The 25,652-nt window shown below is 42.0% G+C and overlaps 1 protein-coding gene across 1 annotated transcript in view; it reads right to left on the bottom strand.

The window, feature by feature from the left end:
* Positions 1-25,652, bottom strand: part of LOC128738116 (dipeptidyl peptidase 4) — a gene marked incomplete at its 5' end in the record, with an annotated part of 707,787 nt that overhangs the window by 13,288 nt on the left and 668,847 nt on the right. The window contains one exon of the mRNA XM_053832982.1: positions 9,404-9,609. Within this exon, the coding sequence (XP_053688957.1) occupies positions 9,404-9,609 (206 nt within the window). The remainder of the gene's footprint in view (positions 1-9,403; positions 9,610-25,652) is intronic.

The raw sequence follows: 25,652 nt of genomic DNA, 5'->3' as shown, positions 1-25,652 counted from the left end.
GTAGAGTTGGGGGTGAAATTCACTGAAGGCACCGTTGCTTCGCCAGGACCTTTTTCTGTCGCCAAATTGAAACAATTGCGTACAGAAAATACACCTTTATTGCTTTATAAACTCCTACACCACAAACAACTTTATTTAACGTAACTAGCATATATTTGCTTGTAATTATAAACTGAAATACTTTCAGCGTCCTCGCTGTTTCACGGCAAAAATGGCAATGGTGGCCACTTTTAAGAATTTATCCAAGTTCGCGCTCGTCCCTCCAATCAGCTCTAAACCGAAGTTTTACTCCACTCCGCCTCAGGCCGATTATCGTAGAGCTCCATCGGATGAGTTGATCCCCTTTCGGATAATTGTTGCTTGGTGTTGCCACTGATGATGATGATGATGATGATGACAGTTGCCGCTTAGCGTTAAGCTCGCAACCGACAGGGTTGGGTTGAAATGACCCGTGATTGTGATATTCACTATCGAGTTTGTGATATTCGAAGTTGCTAACATCCTCGCCCACGCTGAAATCGCCGGATTTCTGAAATAGAAAAGAACAAAATCTTTCGCGCACCAGGTGGACGGGCTGGACGGGACGTGCCAAGCTATTGGGAGTTGTCTTCTATGGATGATAAGGGCAGGATGCAAATCTTCTCAACCGGCCTCTTTAACAACCCCGCTGCTGTTTTCAGAGTCACCACTCTGACTACTCCATCGTCTCCAGGATGCACCTGCTGTATTCTCCCCATCTTCTATTTGATTGGTGGTAGGTTTTCGTCACGAATTACCACTAGCTGCCCCTCAGTAATTGGTACCGAAGGCCGCCAACGCTTGGTTCTGCCCTGCAACTGGGCCAAATACTCCGACTGCCACCTTTTCCAAAACTCCTGCAACTTCTTCTGAATCACCTGCCAGCACTTAAGTCGATTCATAGGGATTGCTGAATAATTCGACTCTGGGAGCTGCTGCAGAGATGCCCCAGTTAAAAAATGACCTGGAGTCAACGGTTGTAGATCATTAGGATCGTCGGACATCGCTGTTAGAGTTAACCCTACTAGCACGGTTGTTACAAAGTAGTTGTGGTAACTGAATTATGACTAATTTCAGTCGTAATTCGGTTGCTTCAACTAAATGGATCTAAAGTGTGTTACTTGAGAAGGCATCCCTCGACCTGAGCCAGCAATGTGCACATATCTTCAATGAACGCAATGTGGTCCCCGAGAACACGCAGCAGGTGGAATTTCGCAGATTTAACTGCCGCTTCCCACAACCCTCCGAAGTGGGGAGCACTCGGTGGATTAAAATGCCATTGGATTCCATCTCTCGCACATTCTCTTGTTACGCCTTCTTGGTGTTCCTTACTGCGTAGCAACTCGAATAGGGCTTTCAGCTGGTTTCGCGCCACTACGAAATTTGTGCCATTGTCCGAAAAAATGTCCGAACATATACCTCTTCTCGCGATGAATCTGCGTAACGCCTTCAAGAAGCATTCCGTAGATAAATCCGTCACCAACTCCAAATGCACCGCCTTGGTGCACATACAGATAAATACTGCCACGTATCCCTTTACAGCCGTACGACGAGGGCCTGGTCGAACATAGATTGGCCCAAAATAATCAACTCCAGTTCTGGAGCACGACCGCGCGGCGGTCACTCGAACTGCCGGTAATTCGCCCATCAGCTGCTGAACTGGCTGTGGTTTCGCTCGAAAACAACGTTGACATTGATGCACTACCTGTCGGGCTACAGCTCGGCCTCCCAGTGGCCAATACTTACCTAACCTAACCTACCTAACTGCACTAATGAGTAACTGTGGACCGGCGTGTAGAAGCTTGCGGTGGTAATGCTCAAAAAGTAATTTCGTAAATGGGTGTCTCGCTGGAAGTACGATCGGATGTTTTGCTTCCTCACTGTTCGTAGCATTAGCCAATCGTCCTCCAACTTGTATCAACCGCTCGCCTGCTATTTGTGGATTGAACCAGCGTAACGGTGAACTGCGCGCTACTATAGAATGGCTTGATAAGGCTTTCCATTCGCCGTTGAAAACTTCTCGTTGCACTCGTCGAATTATCGCCTGCTCTGCCAATTTTAACTCTGTGGTTTTTAGAAAGCCGCTATTTCGCTTAGCTAGTCCCTCTCCTTTGAGATGGTCCATTAGTCGGAACCACCATGCAGTACTCCTTATCATTGTCGAGAATAAAGAAAATTTTTTCACATACCAATCACCGAATTCTTCCTGCTTACTTATGCAATGTGCCGCTGTACGACGAACCTCCTTTGCTGCCTCCTCTGCAATCGGTTCAGTAATATCTTTCGGCCAGAGCTCCTTCTCAGCCTTGAGCCAAGTGGGTCCTTCCCACCATAGTATGTTGTTTTCTATTTGCTCTGGGTTGATTCCCCTTGAAATCAAGTCCGCAGGATTTTCAGTGCCTGGAACGTACCGCCAGGTTTTATTTTCGGTGAGTGTTTGAATCTTCGCTACACGATTAGCGACGAAGGTCATCCATGTCGATGGTGCTGCCTTAATCCATCGTAGAACACAAGTAGAATCCGTCCAAAAAACTACCTCTATTTCCATTTTAATTGCCTTGATAACCTGGCTAGAAAGTTCGGCGGCCATTCGGGCCCCGCACGATTCCAGTCGTGGAATAGATTGGCACTGCAATGGTGCTACTTTAGATTTGGAAGTCAGCAACACAACTGAAACAGTTCCCTCTGAATCCACGCTTCGTACATAGGCGCACGCTCCGTAAGCGCGCTCGGAAGCATCAGAGAATAAATGCAGTTCTACCGAAATTGCCCTTGGTCGGATTACACAGCGCCTAATTACCAACTCGTTAAGAAACGGTAGTTGAGCGTGAAAGTTCCTCCATTCCATCTCAACGCTCGCTGGGAGCCAATGGTCCCAATCCAGCTTCTTTCCGTTTTCATCCTTCAAACACCACAGCAACTGCATAAACACCTTAGCAGTCGTGATTAGAATTCCAATCAAGCCTAGAGGATCGAACAATGTCGCGATTATCGATAGAACCTTTCGTTTCGACAGTCTTTCATCTTGACTTAGCTCAGGAATCTTAAAACGGAATTTCAGAACGTTCCTGTTAGGATGCCAAATGAGTCCCAAAGTTTTTACCGCGGGATCAGGATCTAGCTCGTATCCATCTGCTTTTATCACTGCTAGGGCTTCCTCTGGTATGCCCTGCAATACCGCTGGACAATTAGATGCCCATTTCCTTAACCGAAATCCGCCTTTCATTAACATTTCCATCAATTGGACCCGCATCTCCAATGCTGCCTCCGCATCGTCGATGCCCGTTAAAATATCGTCCATATAAACGTCTTCGCTAGCAGCCCTTGCTGCAAGTGGGAACAGTGCTTGCTCATCCATAGCAAGTTGTTTGAGAGTCCTTGTTGCCAGGAACGGTGCGGGCTTGGTACCATAAGTAACTGTGGTTAGCTCATACGTTTCGGCATCCTCGCCAGTATCTGTACGCCACAAAATGCTTTGGAGCGGCCTGCCCGCCCCCGCAATCTGAATCTGTCGAAACATCTTTTCGACATCCGAAACCAATAAGATCTGCTTCGTCCGGCTTCGCAAAATAATTGATCGAAGATCATCCTGAATAACCGGTCCCGCTAGCAGAACGTCATTTAGCGACTCCCCCGTCGCCGTTTTGCATGATGCGTCGAACACCACCCTGACCTTAGTAGTAGTGCTCTCTTGCTTGATGACCGGATGATGTGGTAAGTAGCAACGTACTACTTGCTCCTTACAAGGTACGTCTACCCTACGCATATGTCCTAGCTGCCGGTATTCCTCCATGAATTGATTATATTGATTTCGCAGTTCAGTGTCCCTTGACAACCTCCGTTCAATACCTTGAAGCCGCCGGAAAGCGATGCCCCTTGAATCGCCAATCCTACCAAATGCGCCTTCAACCTTAGGTAGAGAAACTGTGTAACGACCATCCGAGCCCCTTTGCACAGTTTGAGCGAACTGCTCCTCGCAGCGTAATTCTTCTGGAGAATAATTTGTGGGAGACCCAATCTTCTCACACGACCAAAACCAACCAAGTAATTCCTCCAAACCGACAGCCATATTGCAGGAAATGCGTTGACCACGTTGTGGACCATTCACTGATCCGGAAACAACCCATCCGAAAACTGATTCGGTGAGCGTTGGGAGACCTTCTCCCAGCTGAACTTCATTTCCGGTATTGAAAAATGCAAAGAAATGCTGTATGCCTAGCACTAGGTCCACCGCTTTAGATGTAAAAAATGCAGGGTCTGCTAATTCGATGCCGCTTGGAATTTCCCACCCAGCCATATTTACATTAGTAATGGGAAGGTTTGCAGTAACCCTTGGTAAAAATAGAAATTCCATTCTACGTGAAAATCCTGACACTTTTGATCTGATTGTAGTTGTTGTCATTTGTTTCACTCTGGTGCTAGTTTCACCTATACCAAATACTGACACATCTGACCATTGCCGTTTAATTTTGATTCGCTGACCTAAACCTTCAGTCATAAAGTTGCATTCAGAGCCGGAATCCAACAAGTCTCTAGCCGGAATAGAACGTCCTTCATCGTCCTCCACTAAAACAACCACCGTAGCGAGTAACACGGACGATTCACGATACCCTGACACATTCGAAGACACTGGCGCAGTCGATGCACTAGCAACCTGAGCTGAAGCCTCTCTGCTCCCCGTTGTGTCCTTAGGCTTTTCCCTAGCAGCCTTATTGTTCTATGATTTAAAGCACACAAGTGTGTTATGCCTTTCCTTGCACATACCACACGAATATTTTGATGGGCATTCTGTGGCCGATGTCCTCGTTTGAAGCAGTTTATACACAAAGAGTGTGTCCGAACCATCTTATTCCGTGCAGGAACTGAAAGTCGTCGAAAGGCTATAGTCTGCCGGTTGTATAAGCTGATCCAGTGTCTGCACTACTCGCTCAAAACCTTCCAATAAAGTCTGCAATTCGGTGGCTGATTCCTTTGACAAAGATGGCAATTTAAATAGCGCTTGAACTTGCCTCCGCTTCAACACCTTACTATCGTTGTACCGCCTTGTCAGCGTGTCCCAGGCAATTTGGTAGTTTGCCCTAGTAATAGATAGTGGATCTATCAAGGCTTTTGCTTCCCCCGCCAGGCATCCCTTCAAATAATGAAACATCTCTACATCGGGTAAGTCAGCCTTCCAATGAATAAGCGAAGTATACAGGTCGCGAAAGCTTAACCACTCATCAATATTGCCATCAAAGGTTTGCAATTTGATTTGTGGAAGTCGAACATGCTCGATTGTAGGCTGCTGCGTAGTATCAAGCGCACGAACTGAAGCATTCATTGAGGGTTGCTCATCAAACTGCTTAATTTTATCCAACAGCAACGATTTTACCTCATAATAATCGTTACCAAACTCCGAACGCTGCTGTATGTAACTCTCATCCTCTGCAGTGTAATCTTCATGGATTTCAATCTCCAATATGACGTCATTCACTTTCTCCCACAAGTCTTCCAGCTTCTCGAGACGTACCGTCACCTGGTTCGCAGTTGTTTTAACATTAAACGCTTGTACAAACTTACGGATATCCTTAAACATGTTCAGGTACGTCTTCAATTTGGTCTGAAGTGTCTTCAGTGATGGGGTTTTCTTACCACTACCCGATGTCGTTGGCGCCATCACAACGATTAAACTTTGACAGAGGGGTTTATAAACAAATACTTGGATGTAATATTCCGTTTAAAGTTGAACTTCGGCTGAACATATACTGTAGAGCAATTCTTATATTTACCTGAAGAAACAGGATTTGTCGCTATCTCTACAGGAATGCTCGTCGAAATTCCCAATCAATTTTCCAGGACAACAGTGCGACTAATAGATAATTTGTAATCGCAATGTCTCCTTAAGCGTAAATTTTTCCACAAATTGCGCGCAAATCGCCCTTTGGTCAGCAAACTCCAAGTTGCACCAATAATTATATCCACATCCAGAAAGTGTCGAAAGAAAATTTTATTTGTAGTAAACCTTAATGTCCGACTTCGGCCAGACATATACCAGCTTAACTGACCTTCAAAAGTTTTAACTGCGCCTAATATTCCAAGTAGTAGTACAGCAGTTATTTCAGTAATTGCATCCACCTTACAACGCAAATTCACTAATATGACCCCTCGGTAGTTATGCTCGACAACATCCAATAATTTAGTACATTTCGATCATCATCCACAGTGCACAAGAAGGTTTATTTGCAAGCAGTAGTAAGCAATAGTCGACTAGGCATATACGATTGGTGCAATCAAAACACTGACCTGAGACAACAGCTGTCGGTGTGGCACCAATCCTCAGTGTGTGCCGAACTGCGCTGCTTGCTTGTGTGTAAAACAGTTGATCCAGGTTAACAGCAGACGACGATTAAACCAATAGAATCGCACCAGACTGTCGTAGCTGTCGTCGTTGTCGTAGCTGGAGATGTATTGTTGTATGCAGGTAGGTTCGCATTAGCTATTGATATCCTCAGCTGATTTACTCCGGTTGCTTCCTTCAGCGTACGATGAACAAAGGCCTAGCTGCAAGTGCAGCGTATATTCACCACGGTTACAGTCGGCTCTCGTTGAGTACGGCTAATCTCCACGACGATCAACCTCGTTCGCAGCAAGCATATGTAATTGGAATGAGAATTGGGTGTAGACCTTGCTGAAAGCCTAGCAACGGCAGGACATATTTTTTTTGTGTTATTTACCTGGACAAACCAGGGCAGCCTGCCCGTTCCGGATAGGTTTCCTATTAATTGTGGTTGATAGCGCCGTTGAAGTTGAACCTATGGTGAATATAGAGCAGTCCCAAACTGCACCGAAAATAGCATCCTGCGGAATCCGAAATCCTTTCGGAATGGTGTTTGCCAAGTTGACCGGGTGAATTCCCCTAGTAGAAATGTAACTGCGATGGCGTGGGTAGTGCGAACAGCGATGGCGGAAATTGTACGTAGAAGGCGTCCACTTCCAATAATGGCGATGGCGTCACTTCTACTCAATCCTTTATTACCGGGATCCGTACCAGGATCCGGTTCGAAGGACCAATGTTTGGGAACGGGACCTTAGTTCCCGGACTGGTTCTTCCCTTGCGCGTGGACTGTATCACAGAAACCGAAAGTTGACCAAATCACAGCGCCTATCGCTATCGTTGGGGTAAAACGCGCGTGTAGAGTTGGGGGTGAAATTCACTGAAGGCACCGTTGCTTCGCCAGGACCTTTTTCTGTCGCCAAATTGAAACAATTGCGTACAGAAAATACACCTTTATTGCTTTATAAACTCCTACACCACAGACAACTTTATTTAACGTAACTAGCATATATTTGCTTGTAATTATAAATTGAAATAATTTCAGCGTCCTCGCTGTTTCACGGCAAAAATGGCAATGGTGGCCACTTTTAAGAATTTATCCAAGTTCGCGCTCGTCCCTCCAATCAGCTCTAGACCGAAGTTTTACTCCACTCCGCCTTAGGCCGATTATCGTAGAGCTCCATCGGATGAGTTGATCCCCTTTCGGATAATTGCTGCTTGGTGTTGCCACTGATGATGATGATGACAGTTGCCGCTTAGCGTTAAGCTCGCAACCGACAGGGTTGGGTTGAAATGACCCGTGATTGTGATATTCACTATCGAGTTTGTGATATTCGAAGTTGCTAACATACATATTTACTAAATTAAATCGCAGGCGAAAAACTGTCCGACAATAAATTATTTTTCTTAGTCATTAACCATACTACGCGCGAAGTTGACTAAATTATGCTGGTTTTGATCATTGACGGCCGACCAACCGGTTTATCAAGAGAAAGTACGGTCAAAATATTTTTCGTCACTGCTTTGATAGAAGGTGACTATTTTTCTCCAGAAAGAGTCAGTCGGTTTTTTGTCGTTGATGGAGACGGCAGTACTTTGGTTTTCGTAGCTGACTATGGTGTTTTGACGGTGATGCTAGACAGCCCTGCTCACAATAATCGAGCTTTTGGCTGTATCGAGGAAACGATAACCCTTGCGGCTTTCATCGTATCCGACAAATTTCAGCTTGATCGCCTTCATGTCACACTTCTGCCACTTTTCCTTCGGAACATGGACAAAAGCTTCGCTTCCGAAAACCTGAAGATTTTTGTAATAAGGACGCTTACCTAACCTAAATATAGGCAATACGATGGGAGCGGGAACTCTTATCCCTACCTCCACGCGGTGCCGGCCGGGACGCAACTGGGCCTAGGGTCGACCAAATACCAGTCTTTGGTTACACCCTCAGTTGTGTGCAAACAGGGAAAGGGGGGCACATTGTGCTTGCGGGTAGCGTGGCGCAGTGGTGTAAAGATGCGAGCGGGGCTCAGCTCCTATAAGCCAGCTGCGGATGCCGTAGTGTTCTGTTAGTGCTCAGGACCTTAAACGAAAAAGCCGGGTCATGAGTGCCGTGGGCACACTAGGATCGGTTCCAGGAAGATCCTAATTATTGTGTACGAGACGGGCGGGGAAAAACGTTTGGATTCGGCGCTATAGGGCTGGCGGCTGTGCTATTCTACTACCTTAGGTAAGGAAGGATGGTACCTTCCCGAAACGGCGAGCAGACTAATGGTACAGCTGCCTTCCGTCCCGTTAAAACCGTGGCTGGTCTCTAGGTACGTTCATGGGACCCTGCTTGCATAGATCATGCGATCGTTAAGGCGACTACACAATTACGAGTGGAGATAGCGGCCTAGAGTTGGGACCTATAAGCATGAATAAATTTTTAAAAATTTGTACCGAGGACACGAATGCGGGTACCACTAGAGGCAAAGAGGATATTTTTGCCAAAAGTTGCAAGCTAGCGAGATCACCGCCGGCAAAGACAGGTAGCCCCCCGTTACCGGGGGCGCAACCCAAGAAGGGAAGCCCGCCGAAATCCGGGGGCGATACCTAAAAGAAAGTTGACTTCACCAAAGGAGCAGATATTTAAAAATATAGTCAACTTAATTATAAATGTTCCTAGAAAGGCCTGGTGCAGATCACACCGCTACGTGGATTAATTCGGGTTTTTGTTAAATATTCTACCTGCACAATATCTCCTTCACATATTATGAGCACGCTTATGTATAACGCTCTCCTTGAAGAAATATTTTTTCCCGCGGTTTCACTTATAACATGAGTAAGGTGAAATAAGGTGGAGTATTAGTCACCATCAATTCTGCAAATTTCAAAAGCAGTTTTTTGTTTGAAACAAAAAAAAATGTTCATGAAAATATATTCACTGTGTTCAGATTGGGAAGCAGAATGCAGTGAATACATTTCATACAACAGAACCCCGATTTTGGGCTCAAAAACTGCTTTCGAAATTGAGCTCTCTGACGAAAAGTTAATGACTGCTAGTTGCCCGTTAAGGCAATGATAAGTACTTACTTGGTATCTGTATATCGTTCCCATCTCAGTTAACGCTCTTGCTAACTGTATTCCATGTTGATACGGGGCTGAAACATCTGCCAAACCATGAATTAGCATATACGAATTGGATGGAATTTGTTTCCCTTTTTGAGTAGCATCTGCTTCTACGTAAGCCTTGTAATTTTCGGATGGTACACCCAGAATCCTTTCGGTAAATACCGAATCTGAAAAAAACATAAATAAGTGGTAATCATTGGCTCAACTAACCCTCTTTTCTAGTGAGGGGCGTGCGTTGCGTTTGCGTAGCCCCAGGGTTTTTTTTGATTTGGCTCGTTTTCGGTAGCTTAGAGGAACCGTATGGCTTTTAAAAATTTGTACAAGAGGAGCACTGCTTCCATCTATGTTAGGAGGTATGATCGGTACACCTGATTTACTGGGGTTAGTAAGTATACACAGTTTAGTCAATATGTAGGGGCAAAAAATAGTTGGTAAACATTGTTTTGCCTTTCTACTATATAAATGTGTGTGTGTGTGTGTGTGTGTGTGTGTGTGTGTGTGTGTGTGTGTGTGTGTGTGTGTGTGTGTGTGTGTGTGTGTGTGTGTGTGTGTGTGTGTGTGTGTGTGTGTGTGTGTGTGTGTGTGTGTGTGTGTGTGTGTGTGTGTGTGTGTGTGTGTGTGTGTGTGTGTGTGTGTGTGTGTGTGTGTGTGTGTGTGTGTGTGTGTGTGTGTGTGTGTGTGTGTGTGTGTGTGTGTGTGTGTGTGTGTGTGTGTGTGTGTGTGTGTGTGTGTGTGTGTGTGTGTGTGTGTGTGTGTGTGTGTGTGTGTGTGTGTGTGTGTGTGTGTGTGTGTGTGTGTGTGTGTGTGTGTGTGTGTGTGTGTGTGTGTGTGTGTGTGTGTGTGTGTGTGTGTGTGTGTGTGTGTGTGTGTGTGTGTGTGTGTGTGTGTGTGTGTGTGTGTGTGTGTGTGTGTATGTGTGTGTGTGTGTGTGTGTGTGTGTGTGTGTGTGTGTGTGTGTGTGTGTGTGTGTGTGTGTGTGTGTGTGTGTGTGTGTGTGTGTGTGTGTGTGTTTATGCGTTTTAAGCATTTTTTTCCTCGCACGCGAAATTTGGTTCCTTGTGCTTGATTAGTTCTCGAGTTATGAGGAAACTTGTATTTCATTTGTATGGGATCCCCCCTTCTTAAAGAAGACAATTAGGCTTGATTAGTTCTAGAGTTATTTGGAAATTTGTGTTTTATTTGTATAGGACCAACCCTTTTTATAAGACGGATGGGTCTCAATTTACTATAGAAAAATTCTTGCCTTCTGAAACCCCCACATGCCAAAATTGATTCCATTTGCTTGATTAGTTATAGAGTTATGAGGAAATTTTGTATTTCATTTGTATGGGAGCTCCTCCTACCGCTAACCAGGCACGGCTTGTTGCAACGGACCAGCCAGAAAGCCTCAGCAGCTATGCGACCGACGAAGCCGTTCATGTATGGTCATGAGTCACGATGAAATACCAGTCCAGGCCCGGTGGCCAATTGAAAGTGACGTGGTATAATTCTGGTCGTTTTGTTGTCGCGAGCAGCATATTTCCTGCCAATTCCAGAACTATTCAGCAGCCAGCTATTCCATTACGGTATCGAGACGAGCGCTCCAGCTCCAACACGCTCAGCATACTTTCCTTAGCAGCCGATGAACACGACCAACTGACGACTATGTGCACCGTAAGGCAAACAATGTTTCAAATACAACCTTAAAATTATGCCACAGATGTGACCCGAAAGCTGCCAGTCCGATCCGTTGTATCGCAAGCTAGCTGCTTGCCGATGTGTCGGCAATGAAAGCCGCTGACCGACTGACGAGTGACGACGCGCACCGTATGGCAAAGGCAAACAATGTTTCAATTACAACCTTTAAAATTATGCCATGGATGTGACTCGAAAACTGCCTATCCGACGTGTCGCCAACGAAAGCCGCTGACCGAATGACGATGCGCAGTAAAAGGCATAGCAGCCAAAACCATATCGTTCACTGGCGGATGAGTCGCTGGAATCTTCGGTTTGTTGGCGTCTCGCTTGGTGAATTTGGATGTCTTCGTTGCCTCATCCGGGAAGCAGCAACTGCTGAAGCTCAACAATTTTCGATCGGATTCTATAGGGCGTAAATTAAATTCAATCATAAAGAAGATTAACCTATAGCTCATCGCCTACATATTTCTGTCATCCGTGCTAGGGAAGCACTGACGAGGGAAGGCAAAAAATGAAAATAATTAAATTTTTCAATGACGCGCATTGAACATCAATAGTTTTTTATATTTTCAATATTGTTAAATGCAGCGCTGATTTCAAACAAATTGAATATCTTTCACGGTAATGCACAGAGTCTCTGTGCGAGGATAATGAGTAATGAAAAAGTTTTGGTCATGTGTGTATACAATCCGCCAGAAAACGTCTATTCTAGTTTCCTGTATGAAAAGTTCACAGACTTTGCTGTGTGCTACGAGAATATTGTGCTTATTGGGGACTTCAATACCGATTTGACTCGTCCGAACAGAAAAAGATGTCAGTTTCAATTGACGCTCCACAATTTGTCACTAACGTCCATAGGAGACGAACCAACTTTTTTCCACGGAGCTGGTTGTTCGCAGCTGGATTTATTCATCACCAGTAATCGTGAAAAGGTATTGCGCTTCAATCAAGTTAGTCAAGTTTCCTGGGCTTTCTCAACACGATCTCATTTTTGGCTCGCTAGATTTCAACGTGGTACCAGTTCAAGCAGTACATACTTTTCGAGATTATATCAGATTCAACCCCACAACATTAATGCCAATCCCTGGCACCAATTTTATGAAATTGCAGATTCGAACGAGCCTACTAAATTCTTCGAAGAACATATTAAACGTGTTCATGATGTGCATATTCCACTTCGTGTAGTGAGCAACAAAAGATCGTCAAATACGTGGATTACCTTAGAGGTGCGAAAATCCATCATTGAAAGAGATATGGTTTACCAAGATTGGCGAAGAGCTGCGTTAGAACACAAAGCTCAGACACGTCAGCAGTATAAGAGGTTGAGGAATCGGACAAATGTCTTAATTTCAAGAGCTAAAATTCAATACATGAATAGCTTCCTTGATAATCGAACTGATCCAAAGGTTCTTTGGCAACGAGTCAAAAAGTGGGGTGCTTGCAAAGAATCTTTGAACATGGGCTGTGAGTTTGATCCTGATGATATTAACCGCATGTTTGTGTCGAATTTCACTGGAAGTGGCAACGGCCAGTGGACAGAAAGTGCTTTCCAGTATACACCGAATGGTTTCACATTTCGTCCTGTGGAAATCTGGGAAGCTGTCAAAGCAGTTTGTAGTGTGAAATCAAATGCAGTCGGTTTGGATGATTTACCGATTAAGTTCATCATAATAATTTTGCCGCTGGTCGTCGAACAATTAACTCACATGTACAACCTTATCATACGAACGAGTAATTTTCCTGCTTGCTGGAAACATGCAAAAATAATCCCAGTTTTTTTAGCATCCCGAAGACATAGCAGCACATCAACGGGCATTGTTATTTTCTACCGCCACCTAAAGAATCTGACTAAAGAAGTGACAGGTAACTCATTTTCGGTTCGTCGAAACCAAGTGCGCATGAATCTCGATGAAACCTTTTGAATCTTTTGCTCGAAAACTTGCGGAGTATCAGTCGATGAACGCGACTGAAAATAATGACTGCAAGCAAACGGCAACAAATATCATCGTATCATCACGAAATCGATCCGTGCTGCCTAACGAAAACACCAGGCAATCAAATTGGTATCGTACAGTTCATAAAATCGCCTAAATATCCCGCATTTTGCACCTCACTGGACACCGCAGTCTAAAAGTGCGACTGGCACAAAAAGTGCGACAATGCGAATGCTGTGAGTAAGAAAGAGAAGACAACTGCAATGTTGCTGTTTTGTTTTGTCATATACATTGGCATTAGAGAAAATAATCTGGATTAATCCAGGTATAGCTGCAAAACACAATATTGAACTCGAAAAAATATTGTTCGAACTTTTCCTAGCAACTTTGAACAGAGTCACGCACAACAATCATCGTTGAGCAAATCAAGTTTAATGATGATAGAAGGCCGCGAGTTACTGAGCTCCAATCTCTTTTCTTTAGTCAGATACTTTAACCGCCACCGGTAACAATTTTGCCGTACACGCGTACCCAGCAGAGGCATCGGACGACATCACTTGGTGCTGATTAAAGAGACTGACTAAAGAAATGCCATTTTTGGTTCGTCGAAACCAAGTGCGCATGAATCTCGATGAAACCTTCTGAATCTTTTGCTCGAAAACTTGCGGAGTATCAGTCGATGAACGCGGCAGAAAATAATGACTGCAGGCCAAAGGCAACAAATATCATCGTATCGTCACGAAATCGATCCGTGCTGCCTAACGAAAACACCAGGCAATTAAATTTGTATTGTACAGTTCATAAAATCGCCTAAACGTTGACTCGAAAAAATATTGTTAGAAATTTTTCTAGCAACTTTGAACAGAGTCACGCACAACAATCATCGTTGAGCAAATTAGATTTAATGATTCTTTAGTCAGTTTCTTTAGCAGTTTCTTTAGTGCTGATCTATTGTTGGTGCACATATCGCTTAGGCAGGAAAAGGTCAACTCACCTATCAGCCGGTTTGGACTGTGCTCGGTGAAGTATTGCAATCTTCACATAGATATATTTTTTATTTTTTGACGTAGTGCTACGTCTTTGTTTACTATACTGGGACTGGGTAGCACTTTTTGAAAACGAAAATCGAAGTGTAACGTTTGAATGAAAGATTTCAAATGCTAATAACTACTGAACGAAACTGAACAATTTGTATGTCGTTGGATAGATTAAATGACCAGCAATTGTATGCAGAGGGTGAAAGAGCAATTTTAGGGAGGGCGTAAGAGGGGGGCTCCCATACAAATGAAACATAAATTTCCTTAATACTCGAGAGCTAATTAAGCAAATGGAACCCAATGTGGCATGTGGGGGTTTTTGGATGAATGAATTGAATTGAATTTTTTTATGATGGTTTGAGACCCTCCACTCCTGTGGTTATGGAGGATAAGGACTCTCATACACATAAAACAGAAATTTTTGCGTATGTGCCATATTTTCTGCTACGTAACAAGCGGGAAGCTGTGAAAGGAAGCTAGTAAAAACTTATCGGAGCAAAAGACAGTGAATCGACGCCGCTAACCTACGTGCCTGTTGCCATTCATGTCAAAAGAGAAGGACATTCGAATGGCACATCATATTTGCGATGAAAGTGCGTTGACTTTAACCTTCCTAGTGCATTAGAAAAAAGTTACATATTATGCATTGGGGTCGAAAACGACCCAAGTTTTGAAATTGCTCTAATGCATCCATCTTCAATCCGAATTTCGTTTTCTTTACCTCGTTTGAAAGCTATGGCCAAAAACTGGCACGCAAGGTATGTTAGGGAACATTTGTTGACTAATGGCCACTTCTGCGTCGGATCCGGAACACCCACTACCAGGCCTCGGGAGACATTTTTATATTTTGAGATAATTCCTTTTGCGGCACATCAAATCATATTGGCTTGATAAAATAAGGTGAATGGAAGTACAATTTGGACATTTTGGACCCAAATAGCCATTTCCCCATTGGTTCCGGAACATCCGGTAGCCGGTTTTTGAGGACAATTTTGAATTTTAAATTGATTTAGCTAAGATTACATCAGCTTGATAACAAAAGACTATTGAAAGTATGATAAAGACATTTTGAAGGCAAATGGCCACATCAGCTTTGGTCCCGGAACATCCGGTACCCGGTTTTTGGGGTCATTTTTGTATATTAAAAAAAAAAAATATTGGCTGAAATAAATTAGGCAAATATTTTATAAAATATTTTAGAAAATTTTTGTCCATCCGATGCTAGGGGGAGCGAAAAAAAACAAAGAGATTTTCTTAACGAGCAAAAGTATTAAGCGTTTTAAGTATTTTTACTTGAAGTATAAACGTTAAAACCAAATCTATTTTTGCTTTTCATCTATACGTTATTATTTTCCATGCAAAAGACAGACAAAATCAAAGAAAAATTGTTTTGCCGATTTTTGGAAATTCCATTGCTTGAAATTCTGCTTCTGTTTCGTGCTAGAAGCGTTAACACTACGTATACTCATTTTAAGAGTTCTTTAGGTTGAAGAGCCCACAGACAATTGATTTAATAGAATTTTTGACTTATAATCCAATTTTTTTTGCCCTCCGATTTTTTAAGCCAATTTCATTAGTGCATTGGCCTTAGCAGTAAAAGTGTAAAAAAGTATTGCAAAGATGGTAACCAATTAGAATAAATCGTATTCTAATTTCTAATAACGTTGATAATTGTTTGTTATTTTACTTCTAATTGGACTTCTTAAAAGAGCAAAAGGGCTCATAAAATTATAATACATTTTGAGGAATAATGCATCCTTTCGGATTGGTATAATATACTTGGTTTGAAAATAAGTTATTGAATTCTGCGGTGCAATTCATTCGATGAATTCTTACAAGTCGATTGATAAATCAAGTAAAATTGAAGATCTAAATAATATTGACATCGGATACATATCAGAATGGCAAAGGGTGAACATGTGCATTCCATAACCTCTGTTCATTAACTCCTATTCCTACCTCCACGAGGTGCCGGCTGGGGTACGCAACTTCGGTTGTCGTATGCTAACAGGAAAGGGGGCACAGTGGCTCCCGCCCACATTAAGATGGCAGCTCCATCAGCGGGATAAGGACCTTAGGTTAACAGCCTACTATACCAGAACACACAAAAAGTTACCGAAAATGAAAGAAGAAATCTCTCTGGATTATTGGCAACGACCTTTAGCATGAAAACACGGACACGAATCGGAACATGGAATATACTGACCCTTGCCCAGCAGGGCAAGCTGGCTCAACTTGCAAGAGAAGCTAGCCGCCTGAAGCTTGAAATCCTGGGGCTGAGCGAGGTCCGCTGGCCGGGTACTGGCGAACACAGGACATCATCCGGGCAAGTCTTGCTCTACTCTGCCATACGAGGTGAAAATGCTACTCGAGAAAGAGGAGTTGGATTCCTACTGAGCCCAGGGGCACATGCGGCCCTGATGAAGTGGGAACCAATAAATGAGCGAATAATCGTTGCCAGATTTAGAACACGGGTTAGGAACCTTACGGCAATCCAGTGCTATGCGCCAACAGATGCTGCCGACCTGCAGGAGAAAGAGAGCTTTTACAGCCAGCTGAACAGCGTGGTTGAGAAAATCCCGAAGGGGGACATCCAAATTCACATGGGCGACTTCAACGCGAAGATTGGCTCAAACAACACGGACCTTGAACGCGTCATGGGACGCCATGGCCTAGGAGAGATGAGCGAAAACGGGGAGCTGTTTACAGAATTCTGTGGTAATAACGAAATGGTCATTGGTGGATCGCTCTTCCCCCATAGACCTGTACATAAAGTCACGTGGGTTTCCCGCGACGGCCGAACAGAAAACCAAATCGACCACATCTGCATCAGCCGGAAATGGAGAAGAAGCCTTCTTGATGTACGCAACAAACGCAGCGCTGACATTGCATCCGACCATCATCTTGTTATCGCTGAGATACGTCTGCGCGTCGCACGTGTCCAACGACAGGAGGAGAAAGTTGGGTGCCGCTACGACGTCCGCCGATTGGAGAATCCTGAGGTGAAAGGCCTTTGTTGAACAACTTGAATCTCGAGCCTCGGAGTTGCCACCAGGTGGAACCGTCGAAGAGCAATAGACCGGCATCAAGAACGCCTTCATCACGACCAGTGATGAAACCCTCGGCAAAGCGCGCAGTGGGCGGAGGGAGTGGATTTCGGATGAAACTTGGAGGAAGATCGACGAGCGGAGAGAGGCGAAAGCCGGCATTGAGCGAGCGCGGACCAGATCGGCTAAGACAGCTGCCCGTCAACGATACGCCGAACTGGAGAGGGCTGTTAAAAGTGCTTGTAGGCGGGACAAGAGAACCTGGACTAACTCCCTAGCCGAACAAGGAGAAACCGCCGCCGCCAATGGTGATATCCGTTTGTTGTACGATATTTCTCGCCGCCTTAGTGGTGCCAGGATGAATACAAAGATGCCGCTAAAGGACAGAGCTGGTCAGCTATTGACTGACCGTACAGAACAGCTTAAGCGATGGACTGAACATTTTGAACAACTCTTCCGAGTTTCAAATGTCAGAGACCAACAAAACCAGCAGCGTACGACGCCTACAGTTCGTCGAATAAATCGCGTGAACTCGGAGGCGCCATCGCTGGATGAAATTGTAGCAGCCATCAAGATTATGAAATCCAATAGAGCGCCAGGGATAGATCGTATTTCAGCCGAAATGCTCAAAGCTGACCCATGTTTGTCAGCCCAGATGATGCATCAGCTTTTTAGCAATATTTGGGAAACCGCAACTTTTCCGGTGGACTGGATGCAGGGCATATTGGTCAAAGTCCCTAAGAAAGGAGACCTAACGGAATGCGGTAACTGGCGTGGCATCATGTTGCTCTGTATTACTCTCAAAGTACTCTGTAAGGTAATCCTCAACCGGATCCAGGAGAAGATCGACGCTACTCTCCGGCGGCAGCAAGCTGGATTCCGTGCTGGCCGATCATGTGTAGACCATATCACAACGCTCCGCATTATATTGGAGCAGATCAACGAATTCCAGGACTCTCTTCTGCTGGTGTTCGTTGACTTCGGAAAGGCGTTCGACCGACTCAATCACGAAAACATCTGGGGCGCACTTAGGCGTAGAGGAGTTCCAGATAAGCAAGTCCATCTCATCGAGGCTCAGTACAAGGCGTTCTCGTGCAAGGTTTTGCACGACGGCGTCTTGTCCGACCCCATAAGGGTTACTGCTGGCGTGAGACAGGGCTGCACCAAGACTGATATAGCCACACGGATCAGGAAGGCCAGAGGTGCCTTTGCAGGTCTGCGAAACATTTGGCGCTCAAACCAGATCACTCTACGTACGAAAACCCGAATCTTTAATTCAAACGTTAAATCCGTACTGCTGTATGCCTGCGAAACGTGGTGCGTCTCAGCGGAGACAACGCAAAAACTGCAGGTATTCATTAACCGGTGCCTGCGATATATTATTCGTGCCTGGTGGCCTGATAATTGGATATCCAATGAGGAACTCCATCGTCGGTGTCATCAACGGTAGATAGCCACAGAAATTCGTGAGCGTAGGTGGAAGTGGATCGGCCACACCTTGAGGAAAGGAGCGAACGAGGTTTGCAGAGAAGTACTTGACTGGAATCCACAAGGACAGCGTAGAAGAGGGAGACCCAGAGGCTCATGGCGACGGAGCTTAGTCAACGACATCCGGGCTGTAGACGAGAACCTGTCCTGGCGACAGGTAAAAGCCATGGCGGGTAACCGTCAGCAGTGGAGATCTCTGATTTCATCCCTTTGTTCTGCCGGACCGGCGGACATGGACACATAAGTATACATATCAGAATACGTAATTTTAATTTTAAAATTAACGTGGAAATTAAAACAAATTTCTGAAGATGATAGGGGAAATGTGCACGAAAGTGTCAAAAAACAAAAAAGTATCAAAATGCAATATTTCTAATAAAATGGGCAAATACACAAAAGCAAATAGAAAGCGTTTGAGGGCGATTAACAGAACAATCATAGATATCGGCGATAATGAAAATATAGTTGATGGTGCGATGATTCTGTTCTCAAAAAGTTTTGAATATATATTGCATATCATTAGACGGTTAACTGCAGCAGACGAAATTGGGCGTTATTTAACGCCATCGAATTTGCTGTTACAAAAAATAAATTGACACCCAGCACAATGGTTGAGTACTAGGTTTTAAAAAGTAACGTTTTCCACGTGTTTTCAACGGATATTCTAACTAATCGTTTAACACAGTTGAAAAAAACAGACGTTCTATGAAAATCTGGTAATCAATTACCCATTCTCTCAAAGGCTAAACTTCTCCAAAAAAAAAAAACAGAGGGGTTGTGTATAAGACACGACCGCATATTCAACGTAGGACTACGCAAAGTTAATGTAAAGATGCGTTTAGAATGGGCAATTTTGGCTACGTTGAGAATGCGATATGTTGCTAGTTTTTGCTCAATGTTGCTTCTGTCGCCTGCACCTGCACATTTGTGATACGTCGCCATAGTTACTTGGAAACATCAGCAACAGTTAGGAACAATGGCATGCCACTAGTTGCCAATCTAGACACACCTTACTAAAAACACTTATGAGAAAATTGATTGCTAATGGAAATCATAATACTATTCATTGACAGTTATGATGGTTCTGAAAAGAACCATATTGAAAGTTTAAAATTGACTGAAACGATTGGATTGGCTACTTTGTGCTGTAGAGAAAAAGCATAGTGTTAGCAGATATAAAATTATAATTCTCACATCATACTGAAAGCTACTATCCGGTGACTCCATTACGTAAAAGACGTTTGATCAAAATGTTTGTCTTAATATTTGAAAGAAGTAACCGTAACTGCGTATTACAATGGTCATAGATAGGCACTGTGAAATAGAAATGATTATTGATTTTATGAATTTGCAGATCAGATTATTACATTACATTACATATTGCAGAACTTCGCATCGTGTAAATTATAAGCAATCTGGCACATGCTAAACCGTTATTTAGAGCAGCGTGGGGTCGAAACCAGACATCATGATAATGCTGATAATTTAAGTTTTCTGTTTGACACTGTGAATTAAAGTAATGTATGGTATAATCATAAATGACATTCTTTTTCTTACATTTGATTTCCGATGGCAACACTATCGAGTTTATGTCGCTTGTCCGAATATTTCAACTGGCTTGTTTAAAGGGTTGAAGGGAAGAAATCACATTGTCTCTGGTTAAGATAGTGGTGAATTAACACTACAGAGTAACAATTATTAAAAAAAATGATTTGGCTAATCAGAAACTTACTAGCCGTTAAAATCAGGTACATGGTGTCATCTCCTTACCGGTTGGTAAGGAAAAGCACTAATGTCGATATGGAAATAACTTCATTACTGTCCATCCAAGTTTCGCTGAGCGCAAGGATATCTGCCTGTCTGAGAACCGCATCGGTTGAAATATCTACTGAATGTGCGTGAATTTAGACTCTGTACATTCAGGCTCAGCAGTACAGCAAAATGGCTTACGTTAGATATAAATGCTAGAAGTTCAGTACCTAAAGTAACCAATTTGTGGTTTTCCAGGCGCCTAAGTTCCGTCCGTAATTCCTGGATTCTCGGTGATACAGTTCCTTTGGCATGGTAAAACTTAAATATGCATCTGTTATTCGTCAAGTGCAATCCTTCAATCGATGTAACTCTTGACATTCCCACGTACGCCAACTGCTGTTCCTGTCTCTTGCCATACTCGTACACGATTTCAGAAAATGTGCCGCCTTGATTCTTGTGTACAGTAAGAGCATTCGCACCTACTAAAGGAAATTGTATACGTTTGCACTTAATGCTACTACTTAGCTTAATATTTGCAGATCGCTTTTCAATAGGTATCCAATCGGGCTGAAAAACGTCAGGCTTAGAGTACACAGCGGGCCTCGATTTGACCCGCAAGACCTTTCCAATGAAGTCGTTTTCAAATTTGAGCTAAATCTTGACGATGCACAGAGGAGTAACTAGGCCAAAAAGCTGGCCAAAATTATTTTCTTACGTATTAAGTAATATTTCGCTCGAATATGAAATGAAACGTAAAAATAGTTAATTTTGTAACAAACTGGTGCCAGTACAAGTCATTTCAATTCACTTAATAGTGCAAATTATGCTTTTCTTCTATTAACTATTCACTATTTAGCCATCTACAAAACCTACAAATGCATGAGTAAATCAATGAGTATCTTGTTTGTCTCTGATTCATATAAAAAAAAGACATTGGTTAATACCAAATTGTTGATACTGCAGTAGACTGATTCTTCGACACTAAATTAACTCAGATGTCTTCTCTGTGATATATAACTTCTGTTATGCAATTTATCAATTAACAATCGCGCCACACATACTATTACATACTTTACCGTCACCCAACTAACATTTTTCCTACTATTTTTGTCAGCGAATTTTGTTGAATGGAAATGTAGATTCAAATAGTGACATATTTGGAGAACAGACCTCATAATCCCTAGACATGTAGTATTGCTAGTGTGCCCATTGTATTGAAGGTGAATTATCTTGCACAGAAGATAGTACGCGACTAGATGCGAATGGTCGATATTTCCTTCAAAACAATGTGAAACATACAATTTTCAAAAGGGTCGCAAATGCCAGTCCGGACGTTTCCGGATGAGCTTTAGGTACCGATTTGTTCAGAATACCACAAAGATTCATTCCTTCATAGAATGTATGACCAGATTCTGCAAGATTAGATAACTTTTTTACCGTTGAAAAAGCACAAAATTGCAAAAAAATAGTTGTTTGACAAAACTATTTAAAACAAGTCATATTTTCAAAATTTTAAATTTTCTTCCTACAAACCAGTTAGGATTACTTATGATGAACCTATGTTTTGATAAATATCCTTTGTTAATCTTTTTGTTTACTTCTGATGGAATCCGTTTCCTGATGCTTGATGATTTTTCAAAAAAATGTTTCAAATATTGTCAATGTTTGTACACCTGCCAAAACTTACAGGTATGTTTCCATGTGTTTTGACTAAGAGTACTTTGTGCAGCATCTATTTAAGCATACAAAAATATATATATTATATTAGAAGACCGAAAAAAATGTTTTTCTTATTTTGGCCAGCTTTTTGCCCTAGTTACTCCTCTGTGCGATGTGTTGCCGAGGATCATCTCCCCTGTATTCAACATACTTTAACTCACCAATCGCGCCATTTTCGATACCATCTTCTACGTCTACGTTATCATATACGGCGTCCCTACTGCAAAATGCAACAAATATGGTAAGCCACCGGTCTCTATAACGCTTTTAGGAACCAACTGCTGATTGTCTCTGTACCCGGAATATATATATTCCGCTTCACAATCAACTACAGTTCGATTAGTTAAAGTTTCCACGTTGTATCGCTTTACATCGGCGTTTCGATGAAATAGACGCACTGCGCCTGGTAGGTTCTGCTTACACCATTCTGCTGTGCGGAACCTACCCTCTATGCAGGGCCCGGCATCGTCGAAACATATAAATGAAACTGACTTTCTCTTACCTTCGCTTCAAACATGAAGTGACTTGCCTCTTTTGTTGAACCGAACGTTTCAAGCAAGCTTCAGTTGAAGTTGGTGATTGTTTCAATTGACGGCAGAAAGTCAGGCACGATTTGTCGACATTGACAAGGTTAACTTTAATATGCGTTGCATTGTAGGAAATGTTACTCAAATTCAATTAATTTACATTCATAGTTGCTGGCCTTGTTTGATAGAAAAGTACAAATGAAAAGTTGCAAACGATAGCCATGACGAAGTGAAACCCGTTTCACTGACGTTGATTGAAGCCAGTTTGAAACTGAAGCGGTGCTGCTTCTGTTAAAACCGAAGCTTCACTGCTTAATTGTTGAGTGACGCTATGCAACTGAAGGTGACGATGTCGGGCCCTGCCTCTTTGAGCTTAGTTTCATCAGGATCGAGTTGCTCTCCATTCTCAATTTTGGTTAAAATAGCGAAAAACTGTTCGTTGGTCTGACGCATTACTCATTATCTCATATGCCGCCGCAAGCAGGACATGTTATGATTATAGAAATCAAGTAACAGAGGAATGCGTATAAACGTGATAAACAGTATCGTTCAAGCAATAAAAGTGACAACTAATGACTTTGTTTGCTCGAAATATATTTTGGTAATGCTGAATATGGCAGTAAATATCTAGCTGCAATGTCAATCCATTCAGCCGGGCCATCGAAACGAATTCAAATGTCATTAAGTTTTTTAGCATGTACCAAAGACGTACCATAACGTACCTCCGAGGATTTTTAACGTACTTCGTTATTTATATGATTTTCATGGACCGGCCCAATAGACGGTCGATTTTGAGAAATCTTAACTTTACGAAGTCCACATTAGCAAAAAGTTGATGTACCAACGACGTACCTAAAGAATCTGAACTTTGAATAGGATGTACTTAAAAAAATTTCATATAAAGTTCGATAACTTTTTCAAAAAACTTTGTATATTGAATTAAACCACAGATTTGAGTTCACGGGAAAATTCTAGTCTGATTTCATATATAAAACCTAAAACTTAAGTGAAAATAAACCAGTTATATTAAAATACAGCATAATTTGGGTGTTCTTCAGGGAAAAATTTATAACATTTAAAAAAACCCGATTTAATCCACCTAGTGGTGAAAGGAACCTTTGTTATACGGTCTTACTTGCTGTTTGAGATAGAAATCGACACGTTTTCGCACCATAATTAATCTATTGGTCAACGTTGCGTAATGCGTTGGTTTACATAAAATTTTTGAAAATTGAATAAGTTTACAAATTTTGAACAAAATAGGAACACTTTTAAATTTTGATAGATCCTTTTTTCATGAAATTGCTGAGTAAGGATAAGTAAGTTGTTATTAATTTGAGTAAGTGCAAATAAAAGTAAGTTGCAAGCGGAAATCTTATTCTTTAACATATTCATTGCCTAGTAAAGCTCTAGTTTATAGGTTTTTGAACTATGCATAATTTCCTGTAATGCCATTCTATTTGATTCACATCAATAGAGTTTTCTAGAATAATTTTCATCAATTTTTATTAACCTTCGGTTACTCTCACGCTGTTGTATTTTGTACAACACGTGTAGGTTTTTCAACGCCATATTGTTATAAAGTTACAAATCGTTGTTTAACTAACGTATATTCTTCAATAAACTTATTCTGAGCAAAATGTCATAATTATTCAATGCATTAATAATTTAAATTGTTGGGAAAATAGATCAGCATAAACCTCCATCACAGAAACGAAGCAATCAGCAAGCGAGGTGTACCGCAATTGACCCCAAGTGGAATTTTCTCTCGTTTCTCCATATATAAAAATGGTGTCTGTATGCAGCAAAACTACCCAATGTAAAATGTTTAAAATGTATCCGTCTGCTGGTAGTCGAGTGATTCGTAGTCAAAATTATGGTATTTTTTATAATCAAAGGTCTACAGTTCCTAAACAAGCAAATATAGAGGTATACTATATTCAGCAAAGTTGTGTATTTTTATCATTTGTACAACTTTGTAATACATGAAAAAGTCATACTACAATTACAAAAATAGCAAAAATATAAAACCTGATTTTACAAATTCATATACAATAAATAAGATTTTTCTATCTTAGCTGCAGAGATAGAAGGTTACTGTCTTTAGCAAAATTTCTTGTAATAATATGCTCTATAACTTTGCAGAACACATCAATGTGTTATATTGACACTGAAGAACAATATTTTTTTTAATTCACTTTTAGGGGGATTAATCAAAATTTAGATTGCCCCAGACGATAGAGCTTTTAATTTCAAGAAACTATTCTAAAGGTTCGATAAACCTAAAACCAAGTTTTCCCAGTCAAAACTCTAGTACGCACGTTTTCTTTGGTTTGAGGCTATTGTGCGCACGAGTAACTGTGTTACAAAAGTTGGCGCGAGCGTTCGAGGGTTAATATCTTTTGACCGCTACAACCAATTCTTATGAAATTTTGCATATATATTCGTAGTGTCAAAACCTCTCGTTTGATATTAAAATAATTGAAATTAGGTAAATTATCTTGGTTAAAATCATTACAAATTATTGTTAATTTTGGTGTGGTGTATACGGTTGCTCATAACTTTCAAATTAAACGTCCAATCAAAAAAGCATTCAATAGTGATCTATTAGGATATATTATCTTTCAAATGAGACTAATAGCGCATAAATCGGTTTGGCCATCTCTAAGAAACAGGCGATAATTATTACCTTGTCAAAACAGGTTTTTTAAGTATAACTTTTAAACTACTTGTTTGTTTTCAATTAAAAATTCCTGAATAACTTAGCTTTAATAAGAGCTTTCATTTGATACTAAGATTGCTGAAATCGGTCATGTAGTTCTAGAGAAACCCGTGTCACGTATTTTTCACATTTTTGCTTATAACTTTTAAACGAAACGTCGTGTTACGAAGCAACTCAATAGTGATCTACTAGACAATAATACCTTTCAAACAAAAGTAATAGCGAACGATTCGGTTCAGCCATCTCTGAGAAACAGGCGATAGAAAAAATCATTACATACATACACACACACACACAGACATTGCTC

Source organism: Sabethes cyaneus, chromosome 2 (genome assembly GCF_943734655.1).
Source record: "Sabethes cyaneus chromosome 2, idSabCyanKW18_F2, whole genome shotgun sequence".
Lineage (NCBI taxonomy): Eukaryota > Metazoa > Arthropoda > Insecta > Diptera > Culicidae > Sabethes > Sabethes cyaneus.
Note: the sequence above shows the minus strand (reverse complement) of the source record. Positions and strands in the feature narration are given on the sequence as shown.